Source organism: Nomascus leucogenys, chromosome 11 (genome assembly GCF_006542625.1).
Source record: "Nomascus leucogenys isolate Asia chromosome 11, Asia_NLE_v1, whole genome shotgun sequence".
In the NCBI taxonomy this organism is placed as follows: domain Eukaryota; kingdom Metazoa; phylum Chordata; class Mammalia; order Primates; family Hylobatidae; genus Nomascus; species Nomascus leucogenys.
The window spans coordinates 13,529,565-13,552,659 of NC_044391.1; the positions used below are offsets into that span (position 1 = coordinate 13,529,565).

General features: G+C 36.8%; 1 protein-coding gene across 9 annotated transcripts in view; it reads right to left on the reverse strand.

Moving 5' to 3' along the window:
• PCLO (piccolo presynaptic cytomatrix protein) overlaps positions 1–23,095 on the reverse strand; it is a 402,165-nt gene that overhangs the window by 185,804 nt on the left and 193,266 nt on the right. For 7 of the 9 annotated variants that reach the window (XR_004032228.1, XM_030822011.1, XM_030822010.1 and 4 more), the window contains exons 4-6: positions 20,399–21,136; positions 6,217–11,299; positions 3,833–5,850 (exon numbers count right to left, since the gene is read on the reverse strand). Coding sequence is in view for 8 of the 9 variants with exons in the window: in XM_030822011.1 (XP_030677871.1) it covers positions 3,833–5,850; positions 6,217–11,299; positions 20,399–21,136 (7,839 nt within the window). In the remaining variant the exon portion in view is untranslated. The remainder of the gene's footprint in view (positions 1–3,832; positions 5,851–6,216; positions 11,300–20,398; positions 21,137–23,095) is intronic. The other 2 variants (XM_030822013.1, XM_030822012.1) reach the window with 2 other exon arrangements.

Consider the following 23,095-nt stretch of genomic DNA (forward strand, 5'->3'; position numbering starts at 1 on the left):
GACAGCATTAGGAGATATACCTAATGCTAAATGACGAGTTAACGGGTGCAGGAAATCAACATGGCACATGGATACATATGTAACAAACCTGCACATTGTGCACATGTACCCTAAAACCTAAAGTATAATAATAATAATAATAATAATAATAATAATAAAAATGTATAAGCCTAATTGATGGAGATTTAAACTGGAATTTTAAGGACAGAAGAGGAAATGCCAAGATTAAAAAAAATCAAGCATGACACTGAATTAGGAATAAATAATTAGGAAATGTTTAATATGTCTCAGAAGAAACTAATAAAAGGATAAGAACTATGAAGTGTAGAGTCAGGGCATGGGTTTAGTAAGGAGCCATCATAAAATCACTAGACTACTCTGGGGCTTGTCTTATCTGTAAGGTGGCTGGGCTTGCTAATAGCTAAACACCATTCAACTTGTATTCAGCGTTTCAGATGCCTATATAAAAATAAACAAAGTGAAAGTGATACTTTAAATAAAGGACATATTAACATAGATTATCAACAAGACTTGCTAAGATTTCATTGTCCAAGTACAGCAATGAAAAGATAAGCAGCCAGTCTTTTCAATATAAATCTTATCCCATTGCTTCTATGATTATAATCTTCCCTTTAATAAATTTATTCAATAAGTGTTGAGCACCTACTTCATGCCAGGCACTATTCAGGCATTTAGGACTATAGCAGCAAGAGAAGCAAAATTCCTGCTCTTGTAGAGCTTATATTCTACAGGAGAAGAAAGACAATATTCAATTAAATACAAAATATAATGTATTTAGTAAGTAATATATACACATTTAGAGGCAGAAATAGAGATTTAAAGTAATAAGTAGACTTCTTTAGAGAACAAATTAAGAAAAGTCTCTCTGTGGAGGTAAAATTTGAGCAGAAATCTGTATGTAGGAGTCAGCATACATATATCTGGGGAGAGAGAGGCACAGACTCCTGCCCTGGGTGGGGGCGAGGTTGGCACATCCAAAGAACAGCACGGCCTGTGGTCAGAGCAGAGTGAAGAGGGGAGAAAGTCTGGGAATGACCAATGAGGTCATGAAACAAGCAGAGATCACATCATATATGGCCTTGTTAAGAAATTTCTAATATATTTTGAATTTGATGAGATCCTAATAGAGTTTAAACTGTGCTGCAAGTAACATAATCTGATGTACATTTTAGAAAATCACTCTAGGTGCTGTTTAGAGAACTGATGGCAGTAAAGGCAAGTGTAGAAGCAGCCTAAGGGCTGTGCACATTGTAAATAAATGATGATAGTGGCTCTGGTCTATGATCCTCATAGCCACAGGATGTAAATCTAAACTTTGTAAGGCAGCAGATTAGATCTCCAGTGACCTGGCCCTCACTCGCCTTTCTGGTTGTATTTACAGTAAACCCTTTTATCCTCCTCCTTGTTTTATGTCTGTTCATCAATCTGAAACTTTGTCCATTTATTCCCTCTAGTTACAATGACCTCCATTTTTCTCTTCATGGTCCAGCAGAGGTCTCAATCTTCATGACTCAGACCTCTTCTTTGCAACCTCTCCTGACACTTTCAGGAGGAGGACAGATTGATTCAGAATCTGATAGAGTATAAAACTTATTTTTACACTGTATTATATGTGTCACTGTGTTGTTTCAGTGCCTACTGAGTGGTATAAGTTTTTTAAATCTTACTGGTCTGTGAAAATTAACAACCTGTAAACTACTGAGCTAGCGTTCTTAAATTCACATCACTATGAATATCCCTAAGAAAATTATTTTTTAATATAGTTAATAATTCACACTCATAATTAAGAAATTAATTTATTTACTTTAAAATAGACTTAAAGTATGTCTAGACATTTGCCTAGAAATTATAAAATTCACATCTTAGACTCATAGTCTCTAGAGTGTTAACAACACTGCCTGTGTATAAAATGATCTACCTGTGCATGTAATGAGACAATACCTTTGAATTTGTATACAACTATTCCATATTAAAAGTATCCATCTAACTTGACCAACTGGAAAAAAGAACCTCTGAATTGTGCTTTGAGGCTCAAAATGCCTACGGTTTTTCAGATTCTGGGTACTATTTGGTAATTCTACTCAACTTCCTTTATGATTAGCTTATCAATATTGCTGACACAATCAGTAACACAACCTTTACAACCCCTTGTATCAATTTCCAAGTGGATACTTTTCCAAATCCAAAGTGAATACTTTGTGAGGAAAAAAATATTGATAACTTGAGACTCTTTTTTAGCTGAGCTCATTTGAATTAAGCGTACAGGGATACATACTATGTAAATGGTCAATATTCCACTTGGAAAGCCTGTTCTTTCTAATAACAGAAGTCTTCACTATTACTTTGAAAATACTGCCAAAAATCATATTTCAAAGTTGTTCACATAACTCTTTAAGTGAATTTCTAGGCCAAACCTATAAAAATATATACCTACACATTATATAACTAACTTAAAAATCACTTTTCAACTATATTAATAGATTAAATTCTAGAAACAACACTATGCATAAAGTAATTCTCTGTATACTGGATGAAATCTCAATACAACAGAGGTTTCCTGATTCTATAGCTATTACCTCTCTCCTTGACATGAAGACAGTTTTACTTTTAGGTTATACTACTTGAGAAAAAAAAAAAAACCGTAATAATGCAATTCTACTAGAAAACTAGAAAACATAAATAAATTTATAATTTACTATTATGACCATTGATGGCTATATACCTACAAGTAGACTTACAGTCATATATTGTGACATATTTTTCAGCCCACAGCCAGTGTTTAACGCATATGGGTCAGTGGAAATGTGACACCATCTCAGAAAAACCTACTTAGAAACTTCAGGGTTCAAAACCTAGAGCTCAGTAATCATGCATTAAGGGAACTTCTAATTTGAACAGAAGTCTTGTTCTAAATTAAGCTATTATATCTATCAATCATTTTCTGAATAGTTATGTGTATTAGATTTTCTTAAGTAGGAAATATCTGCTTTACAGCTGATTATCCACATTTCTTATTCTCTGTTACAGAGATCTTCACAGATACATCTGTATATGTTCTTTTCTCCTTGAAGCATATCTATATATTTGAAAATAATTAATTTATATTATTCAAAGAAACATGAAAAAATATTTTTGCTTCTGTGAGCACTAGGACTAAGGTTTACCTGAGTTTAGATTAATAAAGTTGCCAGAAATAAAATAAGCATGGATGAACTATGATGATTATATTACACTCTTATCTGCCTGCCTCAGAAATGTTCTTTTGACCAGTAAGTGTTCCAAGCCTTTTAATGAAAACATTCTGGCTGGAGGAAGAGGATACTGACCAGATAATCTTAAGGGCCTTCCCACTAAATATCCATGGTCTAAATTTATAGTCACCTTTTGCATTATCTGTTTAACATTTCCTATCATGCTTGAAAATGAATATTAATTATGTTTACTGAAATCACAGCTACAGTTGATATTTGGGAGATTTTGATATAAGAGTAAGACTTTCAATTTCATTGTCTTAAAATAATAAACTCATTTTGCTTCACATAATGTGTTTTCTTTCTTTGGTATTTTTAAGTGAATGTATGGTTTTCTACACACAAATGCACACACACACATGCACGCACACACACACGCATGCACACACACACGCACACGCTCACACACATATATAGTGTAAATTTCTAAGGCAATAATCTTCACTCTAATCTAGTATTAGGTTTCTAAGGTACCAGGAGCCTGATTGCCTCCTAAAAGTCTGAAAACACATGATTAATAACTCATCCATTGCCTTCCAACTGAAAAGAATCACTCTTACCGTATAGCCCTCGGTATACTGAAAAGGAGCCCTGGAACTTTCGTCTGCTGTTGGACTCAGAGGCTTGGGGTCAGACATAGAACGCTGCATCATCTTGGCTGTCTTAGGACTTGCTGGGGGAACTTTAGCCATATCTGGATGCAGTACTTTCTGTGGACTTATATCATCAGGGAGGGGTTTTTCATAAGGTACAAAGGCTGATTCTAAGGCTTTGCCTGGTGAAAGTGGTGAGATGGGTGAGTAAAGGACTTTGGGGGATTTGGGTGGGGAAGGAGCCAGCTGTACTGTGGAATCTGCCCGGAGGTGAGATGAATAACCAATCTCTAAAGGTGTTGGGCGTTTCTTGTCTTTGGGTGGAGATGTGGCACTCAGATATTGAGGACTTTGTGTGTCTGAATCTGCTTCTGTTTGACATCCTAAACTGCCCCCTTTGTAAGTCTTTTCAGGTGCTGAAATGTGTTTAATTATTTCTACCTTGGCATCCACTCGTGCCCGTATGGAGGGTGTTCTTATGGTTCCAACTGGTTCAGTTTGCACAGATATCTCTGCTACCGTTTGAACTGCTATGCTGGAGACTTTGGAAAGAGGTTTGGTCTTGTCAGCCTCTGTCATGCTGTCACCATATTTCCCTACACGAGCTTTCCTCCTTGATCTAGTAGGCATATCCCACTCATCCTGATCTTCATCATCAGTTTGGACGCTTGTATCCACACTCTTTTTAGTTCTCCTTCTCCTACTCACATAGCTCCGATCCGTGGCATCTTCGTCATCCGTTTGTACACCACTGTCCACTATCTTTTTAAAACTTCGGGGATCATCTGTCATATTTTCTCCCATGTCATCATACTGTCCTCGGACTTTAGCTCCAGAACTTCTCTTTTTGGGTTGTTTTTCCTCTTTGACAACAACATCTGTTAGAGGTATTTCTGAAACAGTGCTCAGGATACCAGGTGGGGCAATGTATTGAGTAACACCATCAGACTGAACGGTGTACCATCCTTGGCTTTGTGGTATTTCAATTGCCACAACAGCTGAAGCTGTGGTGGTTGCATCTTCAGTTGCCCAAAATTGACTGCCTTCTGGAGCAGCATACTGACCTTCCAAAATTGCCTGCTCTGTAGTGGTTTGTGGAGAAGCAGTTCCAGAAGGGTCATAGTTATACTGGTAGATCTGCCGAATCTTTTGCTCCTCCAGCTGCTGGTGAAGCTGTTGTTGCAGCTGTTGGATCTGCTCAAGCTGTAACTGTTGCTGAGCTAACGTCTCCTGCCTCATCATGAACTGGGCTTGCCGCTCTTCTTCTTGCTGATAGAGAAGGTGTTGCTTCATAGACTGCAGCTCCTCCAACTTTTTCTGAACCATGATCTTTTCTTGTTCTCGGAATCTTTGAATTTCCTGACGTTCCCACTCCAATTCCTCAGCAAAGCGCTGTTGCTTAATTTTCTCCAGTTCCAGGAGCTCACGTTCCAAGTCTAGCTGCTGCTGTTGTTGTTTATCTTCTTCAGGGACAATTAAAAGAGCACTTTCATCTCCCACCACTTCAGGAAACACTTCAGATGCTGTGGTTAAAGTGGGAACAGAGTCTATCGTCTCAGCAGTAAGAGACTCCACAGTAATAGTTTGCAAACTGGCACTGATATCAATACCAGTTACTGCAATATCCGTTTCAGATGCACCTGTTGTTATAAAATATGATCTAGGCATTGGCTGGCTATGGTGCAGGGCAGGTAACGAAGTCACTGCATCAACTGTATGAACACCAGACAAATCCCTCACTGTGGTGCTGAAAATGGAGCCGGGTTGTGTGGTGATAGCAAATGTAGAGGGTGTTGGAGTTGCTACTGAAGAATAGACAACACCATTAGATGACCTCAAAACACTCCCCACACAATACTGGGGTCCTGGCGGTGGTGTCATTCTTGCTGTGGAATACTGTGGGGTACTAATCCCAACTCCTGAAATGACTTGTCGTGTTTCTGGATATGGACCTGTAGTCTTGCTTGAATAATCCATTACCTCACCTGAAATACAGGGCAGAGTTATAGTCCAGTTCCCAGAATGAATGATGCTTTTTGAGTTTGAAAACCCTCTCATCTTGATGAACATAATGAATGAGACTGCATGCAAATCCACAGGGTAGCCTAATTAGATGCGGAATGAAAGCAATGTTGAACATGCAGGTGCATGCAGGTGATTTTGAGCAGAACGGTATTTTTTTAAAATGAAGGAACAAAAGTGCACATGTACTCCAAAATATGCTGCTATAACATCCAAAGAAAGAGAAAAAGTAACAAAACTGGAAAAGAAGCCACATTTTCATCCTGAAATGAGATGAGGAACACCATAATGATATTTCAAGGAAAGGTCTGCTGCCACATCATACTGACCTGTAGTAACTCTCCCTGAAGTCAGATCTACTGCTGTGTCAGTTCCTTCAGAATAATCAAAAGCATTCTTACTTTTATAGAAAAAATGTCCAGCTTCTGCTAAATTTGTGTCAGACATGGAAGGCTTCATTCCCCCAATCCCTCTATAACCATATGGCCCTGATCGATCATACTGATAGTGGTCATCCCTATAACCAAAACGATCCTCAGGAAGAGTAGTTGCAGGCTGCTGTGCTGTGCAGCTCCTTCCAAATGGTAATTTATAAACCATGTCACAGCACACAGCTCTTCTCCCTGCGGTTAAATCAACGGGTTTTTCATCATCTTCTATTATTTTGGTCATCACACTTGAAGTAGACTCATCCATTGTTACGACTGTTCTGTGAGACTTGGTTGTACTGAGATCCACTACTTCCCCATCAGTGATCCCCTGGGATATGGTGCTATCAGTCCATCCATTTGTGACACCAACAGGAGGCACAGTGACAGGTTTTGTAATAGCCAATGTCATTGCATGTGCTGGAGTACCTAGAGATAAGTTTATTGGTGCTTCTTCCCTAGCTATAGGAAAGACCTGGTCACTTGGCATCCTGTATGGGGGCTCAGCATGCTTTGATGTTGTAAGTTGGAGTGGTGTTGTCATTGCATGTTGTACACCCACTAGGCTTTCTGTGCCTGTAGTGTAACTTGCACTAGCTGTGCATGTGACAAAGGTCACTGTCTCAGTGGCCAGAGATATAGGAGTCACTATTGATGATGTCACACTAAGATTTATAATAGAGGGTTGGACAGCACTAATTTGTTTCCCATAAACTTCATTTGTTGTGATCTGCCTTTTCACATCCATTGTAGAAGTAGAAAGATCAATACATTTATCAGTTGTTTTAACTTCTACCTTTGGTACTGTACGCAAATCAATTACATCACCAACAAGTTGCAATTTTCCATCTTCTTTATACTGAGGCTTCTCTAAATGTATGTTATCTAGAGCAAGAGGCTCTGGAGGAATTGTTATGGAAATGCTGCTGAGACCAACACTAGGAGCTGTACTTCTGGTTGCTGAAACCTCAGTCTTGGAAACTTCAGTAGTGAGAAACTGTGTAACTGACGTGGGAGCTGCTTGAAATGAAGAGGGTGCTGTGACAGGGGTAGCAGAAAATGTCTGTAAAGCTCCAGAGATGTAGAAGGTCTGTTCTGAAGAAATTGGAATTTCTACAGCTGTCACAGGAGGAACTACAGAAAACACAGGTTCAACAGAAACCAGATCTTTGGAGGGTGATCCCAAGGGCCAACTGGTAATTGCTTGACTAGCAGAAGAATCTGTTGGAGTCCCAGGTTCAGATGGCAATGTAATAACTACATAAGTTTCTGTGAGGGATTTGGAAAATCTTGGTGAGGACTTGTTGGAGTGTGGGGAAAGTGGGGAGGTAGGGGAAGGCAATTTATAATCTGCTGAAGTCACTAAATTTAAGGTCATACTTGAAGTTAAAGATAGGCCTGTTGGTTTGGGGTGTATATCTGTTGGTTTTTGTGTAGTTGTTGGAAGCTGAGGAATCACTGGTTTGGGGGCGATTGGAGGTTTGCTTGGCTCAGGCCTGTGGGTAAATACAAGTCCAGATGGAATTGAAGATGGCTTAGGAGGAACAGGAGGAGGTGCAGTGGTACATATTCTTGTAACAGGTAATCCATTACTTGTCAGAACAGCTGTGGTCTCTACAGTAGTAACAGCATCAAACAGAGGTGTAGCTGTAGTCACTGGAGCTGCAACTGTTAACTTTTTTTTAGGAAGAATAGTTGGTTTAGGTGAAGTTGGTGGAGGAAGTGGTGGGGGAGGAGGGGGTGGTGGTGGAGGAGGAGGAGGAGGGGGAGGGGGAGGAGGGGGAGGAGGTTGAGCTGATATGTCCAAAGAAGAACTTCTAAAGAATGGGCGAGGTTTAGCTGGAAGAGAGGAAACAGAAGGACTGCCAGATGGTAACGGAGATGCAGGTTTTTCCTGACTAAAGATCTCTCCAGATGTAAAGTACGTAGTTGAAAGCTGCTCTTTCATTGGAAGGGCTATTACAGAAGAAGGTGGGTGATCAAACACGGTTTCAGATAAGCTACTTTTTGTTAGTTCAGCCTCCAACTCCTTTTTGTCTCTGTAAGCTTCCAAAACTTCTAGAATGATTCCATTCCCAGTTTCCTTCTTGGCTTTCTTCACTGGGTCCTTTTCAGATATAGATAAGTCAGTAGAAATAGTGTCAGCAACTGGCCCTTCAGGTTTAGGTACTACAGATTCTATGATAGAAGATGCCACATCAGATAAGGAAATAACAATATGATCAGCATTAGCTCTACCATCTGGTGTGGAAGTCCGATCTAAAGATACACTTATTTCTTCTGGATAGTCTATAATGCTGCCTGGAAAATAAGTTGATGAAGAAATTTCCTCAGAATCTTCAAATTTAGTTATCATGTCCACTGGCTCTGTATAAACTGTGGTTATGCTATCCAGGGTAGTAATGGGTGAGGAGCTATCTGTGGTACAGACTGAAGAAACAGATGATGTGAGAGAAGGTGTGTCAGAGGGTGGGACAGATGTAGCACTTTCTGAAGGCTCCGAGTAGGTCAAAATCAGCGATTCATGGGCAATTATCTCTTGAATTTCTCTCGTATAATCGGTTACATATTCATCCTCAATTTCTTCTGTTGAAAAATGCTGGGTTATTTTAACATCTGGGATAGAGAGTGTTGCACTGCTGGTTGAATCTGTAAGAGACGCTCCTGAGAGAACACTTGATGACAAAGATGCATCAGGCATTCTGTCAAAGTCCATGGTGGACTCTGTCATATCCTCACCAATGGGGGCCTGGGTTGGGCTAGATCCAGGTGTTAACTGCATCTGTTGCCTCTTCATAAGTTCTTCATAGGCAGTATCAGCATCTAGTAGTTTCTTTTCTTCTCCTGTAGAAGTTACCATAGTACCCAGGTCCACTATCTCATGGCTTTCTGGGATGATAAAAGAGCTTGAAACAATATCTTCCTGAGGCAGAACAGAATGTAAGCTTTCTAACTCATAAAACTCTTTCTGGAGGTCTGTAATTGTTTGCATGGGATCTTCATAAATCTGTTCTGAAAGTCTTATCTTTTGCTCTCTTCCTTTCTGTTGCATAAATCCATTTTCTTCTTCTTGCCTTGTTAGCAGACTGCCATCTACCGATCCATTGTACGTATCTTCTACTAAAGATTCATAAATATAATCCTCTATTAGCATCCCACCATACAACGGCTCTTTTTCAAACACTTCATCTCGTTCAGCTGCAGCTGGAAAAGCTTTGTATTTGTGTGTTTTATGCATCATTTCTTCATACATCTCCTCAGCACTTTTTAACGCCTTTTGGCTACCTTCTTTCTGCATAATAGATTGCTCATCTGTTGGTGAGTATAATGACACAGCTGTGGGCAATTTATAAACTTTTTGTACTTCTATTATTTTTTCCGGGCTTATTTCAAAACCTTCTGGGTCTGATTCTATGCTAGGTGAATATTCAGAACAAGAAGATCTATGGAGCTCCTCCATTTCTGCAGCCTGACGTAACTCTTCCGTCGGAGATGCATCTTCAATGGGAGAGAGATTACTAGGTGGTGTCTTTGGCCTTTCCCTTCTTCTCTGAGCTCGAAGTTCATCTTTGTCTTTCTTTGATTTTTTACTAGAACTCTTTCTTTGTTGCTGTTCTATTTCCCTCTGCTTTTCTTGCTCCTTTAATAATTCTTCTTCCTCTCTCAATTCTTCTTCCTCTGAAGAATCTTCAATAGTAGGCAAAAGAGGGCCATGTGATCTGTGCCGAGCTTTACGTTGCTGTTTGCTCTCTCCTTTTTTGTGACTCGGGCTACTGTCACTGTCCTCATCAAGTGATGATACTGATGTAGGGGATGTACCAGGAGTGAAGCTGGAAGCATGCAGACTCGAAGATCCCTCTCCCCTTGACCTATCTTCAGGTGAGTCTGTCAGGCTTTCCATTTCTAATTCTGGCTCTTCATCAAAATACAAACTTGTTTTTTTCTGTGATGACTCTGCAGAATATTTATCTGCTATTGTACTGTTGAGCTCAATTGTTTTAAATCGGCGTAGCCCTCCTCCTCCAGCAACTACAAGTTCTTCACTTTCCTGACTTTTAGTTTCTCTGTATTTAAGTTCAGGACTTTCATCAAATGCTTCATCGTCTTCATCATGCCATGAGTGACGTCTTCCTGCATCATCATCAATGCTTGTGCTACTTTTTCGCGTCAGTCTTCTGTGTTTCCCTGCTGTTATTTTGCCTTTTCCCTTTGTTTCTTCCTTCTTCTGGCTCTCAGTACTACTACTAATCTCTTTGAGCTGGTTTCTGATGAACTCATCATCTTCAGAACCTGAAGCATCTTCATCAGCACTCATTTCTATGATTTGTTTTCGAATGAAGTCCTCCTCTTCCCCTGATCCTTGGCTGTCTTCCTGTTTATACTCATCACTGCTTGATGAGCCAACACTAGTTCTTCGTTTTCTTTGTGGAACAGGTGAGTTTTCACTTTCACTACTCTCTTCAACTGAATCATAAGGCTCTCTTCTAGTAGTTATGTCATCAACAAACTCAGACTTCTCTTTATGGTCCTTGCTGGAAGGAATATCTTGTTGGCTATCTTTTTTAAAAGTGTCTTTCCTTTCTTCTTGACTCTCTTTGATTTCCTCTTCTGAAATAGTAATTTCCAAGGTTTCAGATAAACTCTGAGTTTTCTCTTGGTCTTTAGGCTGTTCAGGAGAAACTTCATGGGGTTGTGTTTTCTTTTCTGACTTTTCATCAACAAGTGTACTTGCTTGAGCTTCCAAAATAGATAGGACTGTACTTTCTAACTTAGCCAAATCTGAGGGGCTGGAAGGGCTGCTTTCTTGTGAAAAAGAGTCCTTTTTGAGTCCCTTGAGAATATCCTTTTCATCAGTTGGAATAAGACTTGGAATTTCACCAAGCGAGCTTGATATTCCATCGGAAGAATATCCCGTGTCGCTCAGACCTTGGGGGCTTTTAGGCTGCTGAGAACTTGAGGTGTCTGATTTGTCATCTTCCTTTTCCTAAGCAGGGAGATAAAGATACAGGAAAACTTAACATGGTTAAACTAAAAACATGGCCTCTCTGTTACTACCAAATAACTATTAGGAACTGAAAGAAAATTTTGGAAAATTTTTTCAACTATATGTCAGTATTTTTTAAAAGTTTGAGAAAAATATTGTTGATATGCGTTCATAAGGTTAGTTTCCATTTAAACTAAGTTTCATTAAATGTCAATTCTCAATGACATTTGATCTTCTTTCACAAATACTCTACCTTTTCACATTTCAATGTCATTTTCCTTCAAAAATACGATTATTTTTCTCAATGAATTTGCTTTAGAATAAAGTTTATAAATTGTGATGAAGATGTTTAAAGATAAATTTTCTATTAACATAATTTATATTTTTGGATTATGAGGTCAGGTAAAGTTCAAGAAAGTATCAGACAACGGGCTTTGTGCCTGGCTGTAAGTTGTAAGGGATATTGGAGAATTTACTAAACAAAAAAAAGCAAGTAACATGCCATCATAACATATATGCCATGTACCACAAATAATCTTTTATCATTCTTGTCAAATGATTCAAACAAGGCACTGCTTTAAAAAGACATTTTGAAAGTTATGAAACACTATATATACTTGGTATTATTGTTAATATCATTACTCTATATCACTTGGAATGAATGTTTAGAAATTATGTACTTTGAAAAAGTTATGCAATAATTGGTCTGACTCATCAGTTCAGTTAAAGAGAAATATTCAGCTGTTATTTTTGTAGAGTTGTTAATCACATTTATCTTCAGCATTTCATCTCAAAGGTGTTTCACTAATGTCACTTACAAATACCTTGTGATTTTGAAATCTTGTTTTATCTTGAAAAGCAGCTTCCTTAAACAATAAATAGCTTTTGTGAGCGGGAGCATGGGCTTTCCAGAGATCTGGGACCCTTAGCGACACACCACAACCTTGAACTTGTTGCCTTTCTTGGGCTATGACAATGCCATGACAACAATTTAGGTTCAAGAATCAGAGAGGCCTTAAATAAAAATTAAATATAGAGACTTGTTGCATAAAGACTTTTTTGCTAATTAAAAATATACATGAGCAAAATAAAACTGATTCAGTTAGTTGTCCTGTTTAAAGGAGAGTGTCACAATAGTCTCACAGCCTACAGAAAGGAGGGGTTAGGGGAACAGCTGCCTAAGAGCATGCTGCAGCTTATTCTAGCCTGTGAGGCCACCTTAATTCCACTAAGTCTGTATCTTGTACTGTCTCAATATTTTCAGTGTGTGTTGGCATGAGCAGAATCTTCTGATCTAACTATGGCCCAAGTAAACAGACGTAAGTTTGCACAACAAACATACTCCTTCCTTCCTTCCTCCTTCCTTCCTCCTTCCTTCATCCTTCCTTCCTCCATCCTTCCTTCATCCTTTCTTCCTTTGTCCTTCCTTCCTTCCTTCTTCCTTCCTTCGTCCTTCCTTCCTTCCTTTGTTCCTTCCTTCCTTCCTTCCCTCCCTCCCTCCCTCTCCCCATTCTTCCCTCCCTCCTTTTCTTCTCCTTTTTCTAGTTAGAGTTATCAAATATAAATATTGTTGGCTTGATGCTCATTTTACATTCATTTTCATCTAAATATATACCTTTATTATGCATGGTCAATGATCTATCCTGAGCATATTATAGGGTAAAATGATTTTGCTGAATTTACGTTACTCAATTAAAAAAGACAGTGTGATATATTCTTAACAACTTTAGTGCAAAAACTAATGCCTACTCTTCAGTGTGCACCTAGAATTAACTATACTGTACCAATTTGCATGTCTTTCCAGTAAAGAATTTCTTATCTGCAGTTGTGAGACTATAGTAGGAGGGTTGATGAGCACTTAACTCATTTCAGTTCCTTTCTCATAATGAAGTGGCAAGCAATGGTGAAGCTGCCTTCTAATAAATGCTTTCTGGATGGTAATAGTGGAGAGACATTTCCATTTCATTACAGCCCAGAAAATGCCAGAGCACATTTTTTGGAATTCAATATAATTTCTGTCCTTCCTTGTTTGTCTTTTTTTTAACCCTAGCCCTATCCTCCCTTTACTGAATTACAGTAAACACCATCATGATGGGGGTGGGATACTTAAGCTCCTTGTGAATAAAAGGTCAAGAAAATGATCTTTCACAGTCAAACTTTGATAATGTCATGTGTATTCTTATTTTTCTTATTTTTTTTTTTGAGACGGAGTCACGCTTTGTCACCCAGGCTGGAGTGCAGTGGCTCGATCTTGGCTCACTGCCACCTCCGCCTCCTGGGTTCAAGCCATTCTCCTGCCTCAGCTTCCTGAGTAGCTGGGATTACAGGTGTGTGCCACCACGCCTGGCTAATTTTTGTATTTTTAGTAGAGACGGGTTTCACCATGTTGGTTAGGCTGATCTTGAACTCCTGACCTCCTGATCTGCCCACCTCGGCCTCCCAAAATCCTGGGATTACAGGCGTGAGCCACCGTGCCTGGCCATGTGTATTCTTTATTTTATGTCTACGTATATTAAAATATGTAACAATGTCATAAAACCAAGCATATATGAAAGAAATGTGACCATGGTTATATGTAACAATTCAGAGGACCATTTAAAAAGTTACAGTTTCATACAATGGATTCTGAAGGTTCTACTGATATTATACAAAACAGATTAGGACCAGACTTATATAATGTAACAAGAGATATTAAGTGACATTAGACAGAAGATTAATACACATAAATATCAAAATACCAGCCCTACAATCTCCCTTATGTGCCTTTTCCTTGTGTTCATGCTTTTCTTCTTCACTCAGCACCATGTCCTACCCAGTTATTCCTCCTCCCACTCACTGCCTGGTCTCCTCCCTCCACACTCCTCATAGGATTTCATCATTGTTTACCTATGGTGGTGATGCTGCAATGATTTTCTTCCCCTAAATAACTTTTGCATATTATAAGGTGGCAAGTTGGCAAAGTGTTTACTCTCCAGGCTTTTTTTCCTTTCCCTTCCAATAACCCCCTGCCATTTATTGAGCTGCAGACTGGTCAGTGAGAGGCAGTGACGAACGGAGCCCCATTTGGATCTCTTCCCATGGTGGTGTATCTTGAGGCCTTCACTAGTAGTGGAGAATGTGCCAAGACATACCTGCACTGCCAAATTTGGTTTTGCTCTTTACACAAAAGCCTTCCATATTGAAGGCAAACAGAATTTTTTTTGAATATTATTAAAGAACTGAATTCTAGATGACATATAAAACTGTGCAAAGAAAGGATGCAGTGTGTGAAGTTGTTGTTTAATTTTCCATTTATTTTGACGGGCTAAAATTAAACAATGAATGCAAATCTTCAATAATTTACATAAAGTTTACATTAATGCAGATTACTGATTTGAGTGTTTGTAACACTCCAAACAAAATTAAGCCTATAAAATTCACTGGACCTGGAGTGAAAGATCGGATGCTGTCATCTAAGCACCATAATATGGGAGTCCTTCTCACTACAGAAAACATTATTATTTTTCATCCTTTCTGATTAGGCAGCCACTTATTGGCTATATGTAACTTGAATACTAACCCTGAGATCATTTTAACAAGAAATAAAAGTACCTGCTAAAGAATGTTCCAAGTTTGGTTTCTATGAGGAGAGTATTTTAGTGTATTATATCAAATAAAGATTTAAACAGTATTCTGTTTGTGTATATAAGTAAAACGTAAAATTCTATAGCAATATGACTTTTAAAATATTAAACTAAAAATTTAAAAATGTGTATGTAGTTTTCAAACTGTTATACTTCAGGATTAATTTTAATGCTATTCAACAAACATTTTGAAAGATAGGAATGAATGAAGTGATAAAATGATGTGGCAACAAAGAAATTTAAACAATGTACTATAATAATATGAATGACACAAATGACAGCTAGATTAATGATGAAATAATACACATATATAAATAGAGTAAAATATTATACCAAGTATTTGGTATAGCAGTGAGGGTTGCTAAGAGAGATGGATAATTATAATAATGAAAAGCCAGTATTCTAAAAGTGTCATAGGAAAAAACATCTTGTGCAGTGGGTGAGGGCACAGTCTTTGTAATCAGAGCTGGACTATAATTCTAGCACTTCTGCCTTCCAGCTATGTGATCTTGGGCATGGAAATTCAGTTTCCCCATCTTTACTAAAGCTATCATAATATTAACCTTATCAATAATTGTATAAGGAAGTACTTAACACAGCAGCCAGAATAGTAAGAGGTAAATTAAGAGTGTTGTTTTGACTGTAAATAAAAACTAATTAAGAAATTAATCATTGCAGAAAATTCTGCATCAGGAAAACTGACTATTTTTCTAATATTTTCTGATGCAGAAAAAACTGCATCAGGGAATAGAAGGGCAGACTCATGGAAGTCATGCTAGCAAAGTGGTCTGGAGGTTCAGGTGGGATTTTTTCTGACACAGTTGATGTGAAGGTGCAGCATCAGTGCACACAGAAAAACTGAGAACAGGTTCAGAAAGGAGAAAGCACAGGCTATGTTCAGGAATCACACAAAGGCGTATTTGGCTGTTTTTCTTTAATTTCTCCCCATGGGGAATGTTAGTGGTTGCTTGAAAGTTGTGCTGGAGCCAGATTCCAGAAGGCTGAGAAAGCCAACTAAGCCATTTAGACAGGAGTCTCCGCTGTGGGGTGCACATACCCTGGTAGCTATGCAAAGTGCTTCAGTGGAATACAATGAGAAGACAATAGGATTTTAGTTGCATTTTTAAATCCAAAAGAGAGGATAAATTAAACTGCACTAATATTTAATCAATAGATGGACAATACTATTATCTCACTTGTCATGTCAGTTGGTCACATGGTCTGTGAGGTATCCTGGGAGAAGGCTGAAGTTATAATGAGGCAACCAACTACAAAGAGAAGTTACAGTGAGGCAACCACTTCACTTGCTCACCTTTACGTTGAAGTTTATCATTCAGTTATGCAGATTTATGGTTTGTAGTTATAAAAGATCACCTAGTTTTAACTAAACTAGCTTTCCTCTAATAGCTGAGTAGTAGAAGAAATCTCTGCAAAAAAAATCATTTCTTAAAGATCAAACTAGTAATGTAAGAAATACACACATGCACTCACAAGAAAGCTGATACTTTTCATATTGTTACAAGCTTTTCATCAGTTTTCATAACAAGGTGAGAACAGTGATCATCAAATTAAATCAGATCTGACTTGAAGTTAGTAAAAAATGCTTGACATTATCAGGAAAGCTATTTGAAATCTGTTTCTGCATCTATTATTGCTAATAACAAACCTTACCCTAAATATAGAACGTGCTTTGAATCAAAGCCAGTGGTATTATGACACTATCACAAACCTCTGTAATTTTCAGCAAATAAGTTTTCTAGTACTTTATAAGTTTTCACTAATTTCAATAATAACCATTTGGAATCTTCTTTTGAATTTTCTTTCTCAGTAAGAAAAATCACATAACAGATGGGGAAATGTTTTTTATTTTTGGCCATGAAAAAATGACTAAAGTGATATGTGGAATCAATATAGTGACAAGTCAAACTACATTCCTTTGTCAGCAAATGTTGGAAGAAACAAAGAAATAATTGTGGAAGATTTGGGAAAAATTATGAGAACAAATTAAGTAGCAAAAGATCTAATAATAATATAACCCTACTATGGAGATTTCTTTACATACTCAGTTCATAATATTCCCTGTTTCTCTTGAATTAATAATAAAATATTTTAAGGATTACTATTGTGAACCCTCAAGGAAAAATGTACCAATGAAGACATAGCCTCAATGTGGAGTGATTTGTTTAATTCAAAAAATGTATATTTTTTAAATAAAAAATATTAAAAATTGAGAAGTAATTTCTCTGATTGGAATTATAATTTTAAAGAATAAGGTTAGGGAGAGGGCAGTACATGTGAAAAACATTTATTCATTACAAGTAAGCCAGAATTAGACAGACTGCCTCAAGATATTACTGATGTAGTACACTGTATACTAATAAGATCTTTATATTTTGAAGAACATTTATTTTGTACTGAGACAGAGATTATGACATTATTTTTGACCATGACACAGATATTTACTGTTTACCTCATGAAAAATTAGTTAAAAAGCTGCAGAATGTGAAGATGTGATTGTTTCTTAAAAATAGAGGATTGTAAGTGCTTTTCAGTAATACAATACTTATTAGATAGCAAGAAAATAAATACTAGTTGTCAGCAATATGCTGGGTATTACATAGTTAAAGCAAAATAAACAATACCTGTTTCTTTGAGAAAATTATAATGTGGAAATAGCTCTTTGAAGATAAATATTTGGAAATTATCATATGATTACGCTATACAAAATAACATATGTCACTTTTAAAAGTTATTGTATCTGCTTATTTAACAAACTTTAAAGCAGAATATTTTAATCTGTTTAAAAACCTTCTAGACAAAGAAATGCAATCGGGTTTAAAATCATTTGTGGAAAAAGTATTTTAAAATCCCCATATTTTCTGATAGTTAACAAACACAAATGATTGGTATTAAGGAAGGTTGACACTTATTTGTGCAATTGCCAATTCTTTTTTTCATAATTGGTTACCAATCCACACTTCAAAAAAGGTAACAATATATAGTGAGAACAAACTGTGAGCTACTTCTTTCATTTCTAGCATATCCTTTTTAATTATCTTTTTTTTCTGCTCTGAATAGCCATTAAAACTGAACATCAAAGTATCAAAATAAGCTTAACTTTGAAGCTGGATTTCAAATAACTATATCATAAAATTTTACAGCAAGATCTTTAAAAATATTAAAACATAATCAGTGCTCTCTCTAAAATATCATTATTAAACACCTTTTAAGGTGATCAAATGTATCTGTATATATTATCTGCATTTAAATAAATATAACAACAATGGTAATTTCAGTTTATTTCACCGAATTATTCTCTATTCTTTGTGAATGTTTTATAAGGTAAATATTAGTAAAATAGTACATACATAAAATTTATAAATACATATACACATATTGAGGTTGTATAACGAAAGAAAAAGTAATAATAAAAAGAAAGTGATAAAGTTATAAAATAGAAGGAAAAAGCACTGCATTCAGGAAAATATTTGAAAACTTCTTGTTTGGAATATATTTAAAACACAATAGGGAATCAGTAGGAACATCTGAGTGATGGAGTTAAATTATCTGAACCCTAGAAAACATTTACCTGACAGCTACAGACTGGAGAAGGGAGAAAAGGAAGGCATCCTAACCAGTAATTAGATTGCTCAAATAATTGGCAAAAGGTCATGAAAGCAGTAAGTAAGGTAGTGCCTTGAGGAACAGGAGTTAATAGACAGAAGTGTGATACCTTCATTGTGGAGAACAAAGGACAGGTAAGAAGAGACCTGAAATCACTCAGAAGATTAGTAACTGGGAGACAGGAGACAGGTGCTTGATGGTGAAATAGAAAGTTACCACCAGAAACTGTTTCTATAGAGAAGTGGAAGAGTCAGACATATTGAGTTTGCATTTACAGAGAGGCTTTGAAGTAGAACTACTGACTAGGTTCTTGAAAATGCAGGTCTGACACTCAAGAGAGGGACAAGACGTACATAAGTGGATTCAAAAGTTGTTCATGTAGCTCCCATAGGAGGAACAAAGACAGAACTCAAAACGAAACAAGGAAAATCATCTGGACTTTGCAAAGATAAATCATAGAGATAGTCAAAGCAGATTTCATAAAGTATGATCAGAAAGACAAAAAGAGAAGGAAAGTAGAGGGCCATGAAAGCCACAGAAAGTTTCACAAAGAGACAAACAGTACCAAGCACCAAGCTCTGTAAAGGTTAGCTGGGAACATCACACTCCGGGGACTGTTGTGGGGTGGGGGGAGGGACAGCATTGGGAGATACACCTAATGCTAAATGACGAGTTAATGGGTGCAGCACACCAACATGGCACATGGATACATATGTAACAAACCTGCACATTGTGCACATGTACCCTAAAACTTAAAGTACAATAATAATAATAATAATAATAATAATAAAAGGTTAGCTGGAAGAAGCAATTGGTGGTGGTGGTGGTGGCTAGACTCAGTCATTAGAATGGAGACTATAGGCATCTTTTTGACTCTGCTCAAACTCATTTAATGAAAGGAGACCAGAATTTACTTAGACAACGTGTGATGCATCAGATAGCAGAGATGGGTTGGTAAGCATGTGTTAAAACTGTAAAGAAAACACAATTGAATCACAGTGAAACAAAGTATAGTTTCTAGTTGGAATTTTAATACTATTAAATTATTTAATTTCCTGGTAAGTCATTGCTGTCCTCTGTGAATTAAATGTATTCAATTAAGTATAATGTAAGATCTCTTATAGCTCCAAAAAATATCAGAGTTCCTCTGAAAAGGATGTAACTGCTTGTGAAAATATTGGTTAAAATGGGTTAAATGAAAATTTTCCATTAAAGAAAAAGAAAAGAATATTTTTCCAAATTATGCTGATTACAAATAACCTTTCAATATTAAATACATTGAATAAAACTGCTAACAGAATACATTATATTAAAAATCATGCTAAATATTAAACTGTGTTGTGAAATTTTAGAATGACTTTTGCTTTGGATTTCAGTTACGTCATTTTTTTTCCTTTTTTCTTTTATTCTTTTTGCAATTACTCTACGGCTGACCACACATTAAATAAAACCTGGTTGACTCTTATGTAAACAAATGGTTAAGTAAACTGAAACTTACATAAAGACACATTATTTTATGTTAAAGGGGGATATTGATTTTTATGTCCATAGTAGAGAAAAAAATAAAACTGGATAACTTCTTTATCACTCCATATGATTTTGATAGATTATTTGATACGCATAGGAAACAGGGAAATAAATGTTGTATTTATGCTTTATGTAAACTTCATAAAGCTGTGAAAAGACCAAAGCTCTTCATTATAGTCAAACAATTGTTATACTTCTTTAAGAATGTCATTCATTGTTTGAGGAACTTCACTTATATAATTACCATTGCACAACTTGTATACTTAGGTTAAAAATTAGTAATTTCATACATGAGAGTGTGAGAAGTTAGTAAACTTTAACTTACTGTTTTTTCTTTCCCAGGTTCCACCTGATCAGGTTTTGCTGTGAGTGGTGGCTGTGGCTGTTCTTTTATTGTTTTGGTTGTCTTATCATCTTCTTTAGGTAAACTCTGAGGTGTGCCAGATAGTAAATCTTCCATCTTGGTCTGTGGTTGTTTGTCTTCTTGCACTGTCTTTGGAGCCACGCTGCCTTCAAGCTTTTCTTCAGCTATTTGTACTTGAGATTTAAGTAAGTCATGTTTTTGTTCTTCTGGGGCTGATGCTTTTGCCTCTGGGAGTAGCTTTTTGTCTTCAGGGGTTGGCTTTTTTTCTTCTAGTAGTGGCTTTTTTTCTTCTAGTAGTGGCTTTTTTTCTTCAGAACATATCTTTTCTTTTTCAGAGATTAGCTTTTTTTCTTCAGAGAGTGGCTTTTTTTCTTGAACAGCTGAAGCTTTGTCTTTCTCTAATTTACTCTCTTCTTGTTTTTGATCTGTGGTTACCACAGGAGGAATTTTTTCCATTGATAGTGTTTCCTTTACTTTTTCCAGAATGACTGTTTCAGCTTCTGTTTTTAATTCTTGTTCTTGCTTTTTCACTAATTTTACTTGGGGAGGCACTGCTGTTTTCTGAGATGGTGATTCTGTAGGAACAGGCATGGGAGATGCTTTGGGTTCTGATGGTGCAGGTGGCATTTCGCCTATGTCTCCAAGTTGTCCTGATATTGCTCTCTGGGTTTGGCAATTTAAACAAAGCCATTCTTGAATCTGTGAAAAAAAATTACAATGAACAGATTAAATGTATTATACTGTATCTGTTTCTGTGATTTTACCGAAGTGAAAATTTGGCAATTCCTATCTGCTGTTTTTGTACATGGAGAAGGTGGGTCACTGTTTCCCAAATCCAATGACACAGTAATTTTTTAAAACATTACAAAAAGGCTATTTGAACTGTAAAAATGTATAAAATTTCTAGAGACTAGCAATTCACTATCTTCATTAAATGAGAAAAAGAAAAAGAAATAATTGCATTAAAGGTGGACCTAGAGAAATATTCATTTTCAGGAAGAAAAAAAATCTGCATTTGTTCCAAATGAAATTATTTTAAGGCCTGGTTTCTTCAAAATTAGTATTTTCATCCAAAATTTATTCAAAGACTATTACATTTCATAATAATTATCTTTATAATAACCAATTAATCAAAAGTTCTTTTGGGATTTAGCCTATTGTCTCCTATCTCTTGACTTGGGCCAAATATAGTTCTACCTTTCAGAGTAGAGCTTTATAGGTATAGGCAGTTTTCAAGAATCACTTGTGCATAATTCTCTATCTGCTTCCAGATTATGAACATAATTTCATTCTTAATACTAATCACATTTCCTCATGCAATTGAACAAGAAGCACTCCAAGCCTCAATTATTTGGTATCTTTTTCCCTGAGTGTTCTGATTTGCTGACTAAAACATTTTCTTTCTACTTTTTTTTTTTTTTTGCCCAGGCTGGGGTGCAATGGTGCGATCTCGGCTCACTGCAACCTCTGAACCTCCGCCTCCTGGGTTCAAGCGATTCTCCTGCCTCAGCCTCCCGAGTACCTGGGATTCAGGCATGCGCCACCCACGCCCGGCTAATTTTTTATTTTTAGTAGAGATGGGGTTTCTCCATGTTGGTCAGGCTGGTCTTGAACTGCTGACCTCAGGCGATCCACCCACCTTGGCCTCCCAAAATGCTGGGATTAGAGACGTGAGCTACTGCGCTTGGCCAAACATTTTCTTATATTGCTGCTCTTCAGTGTCTAAGCCATGGTCACCTGCACTAAATCAACTGATAGGGTCTTTAGATATACAAATTCCTAGGAACTACACCAAAAGCATTTTAGCAGAATCCTGGGAGAGGAAACAGGAGGACCTGCCTTTTTGATAAACTGGTTAAGAATTTTTGCAAACTAAATACCAAAAACGACTCTCTGATAAGAATACAGAACAAATGATCACCTAGGAGACAAATTATGTTAGAATAATAGTATTAAAGAATTCCTCCCTGATTGATGTGTGTTGCATTATTTCTTACATTATATCTATTCTAATGTTAAAAAGTAAAGGCTGTGTATGTAGTTCTAATTGTTACCATTGAATGTGTACCCATTCTGTAAGGCACAGGGTTAGAGTGTCATACAAATAATATTGATTTCAATCATTACGTTGTGCTCTGAGAAGTTCAATTTCAAATTGCTTTTCATGCTGGCTCACTCTTTCTAGTTGCTTATCTTAAAGTCTTTAGATAAAAAAATCACTTATTGCTCTAGAATACTATCAGATATCTAAGTTTCATTTCTTACTTCAGGTTCCAATTACTTTAGAAACTAACAATGTTGCTTAATAACTATGATTATTTTGCAATCTGTAAGCCATTATAATTCTTGTTGGCTGATCTAAAAGAGTAAAGACAAAAGTCAATTCTGTAAAGGTGGTAAAATGCTGCCAATAAAATATTAGGATATACATGGATTCATTTGCTTTTTGTGTATATAATCACTCAATATCAATTCTCTTGTTAATTTCATGTCTAAGGAGCTCTGAATTGAATTGTGTGCCTTCTTTAATTAATGTCTTTATATAAAAGTCATTGGAAAGAAGATTTGATTCATTATGTCAAATGCTAAAAGTTCTAGCTCTTGTGTTGAACAGTCCCTGAAGGAAGAACTTCCATAATACCTACAGAAAATCAATCT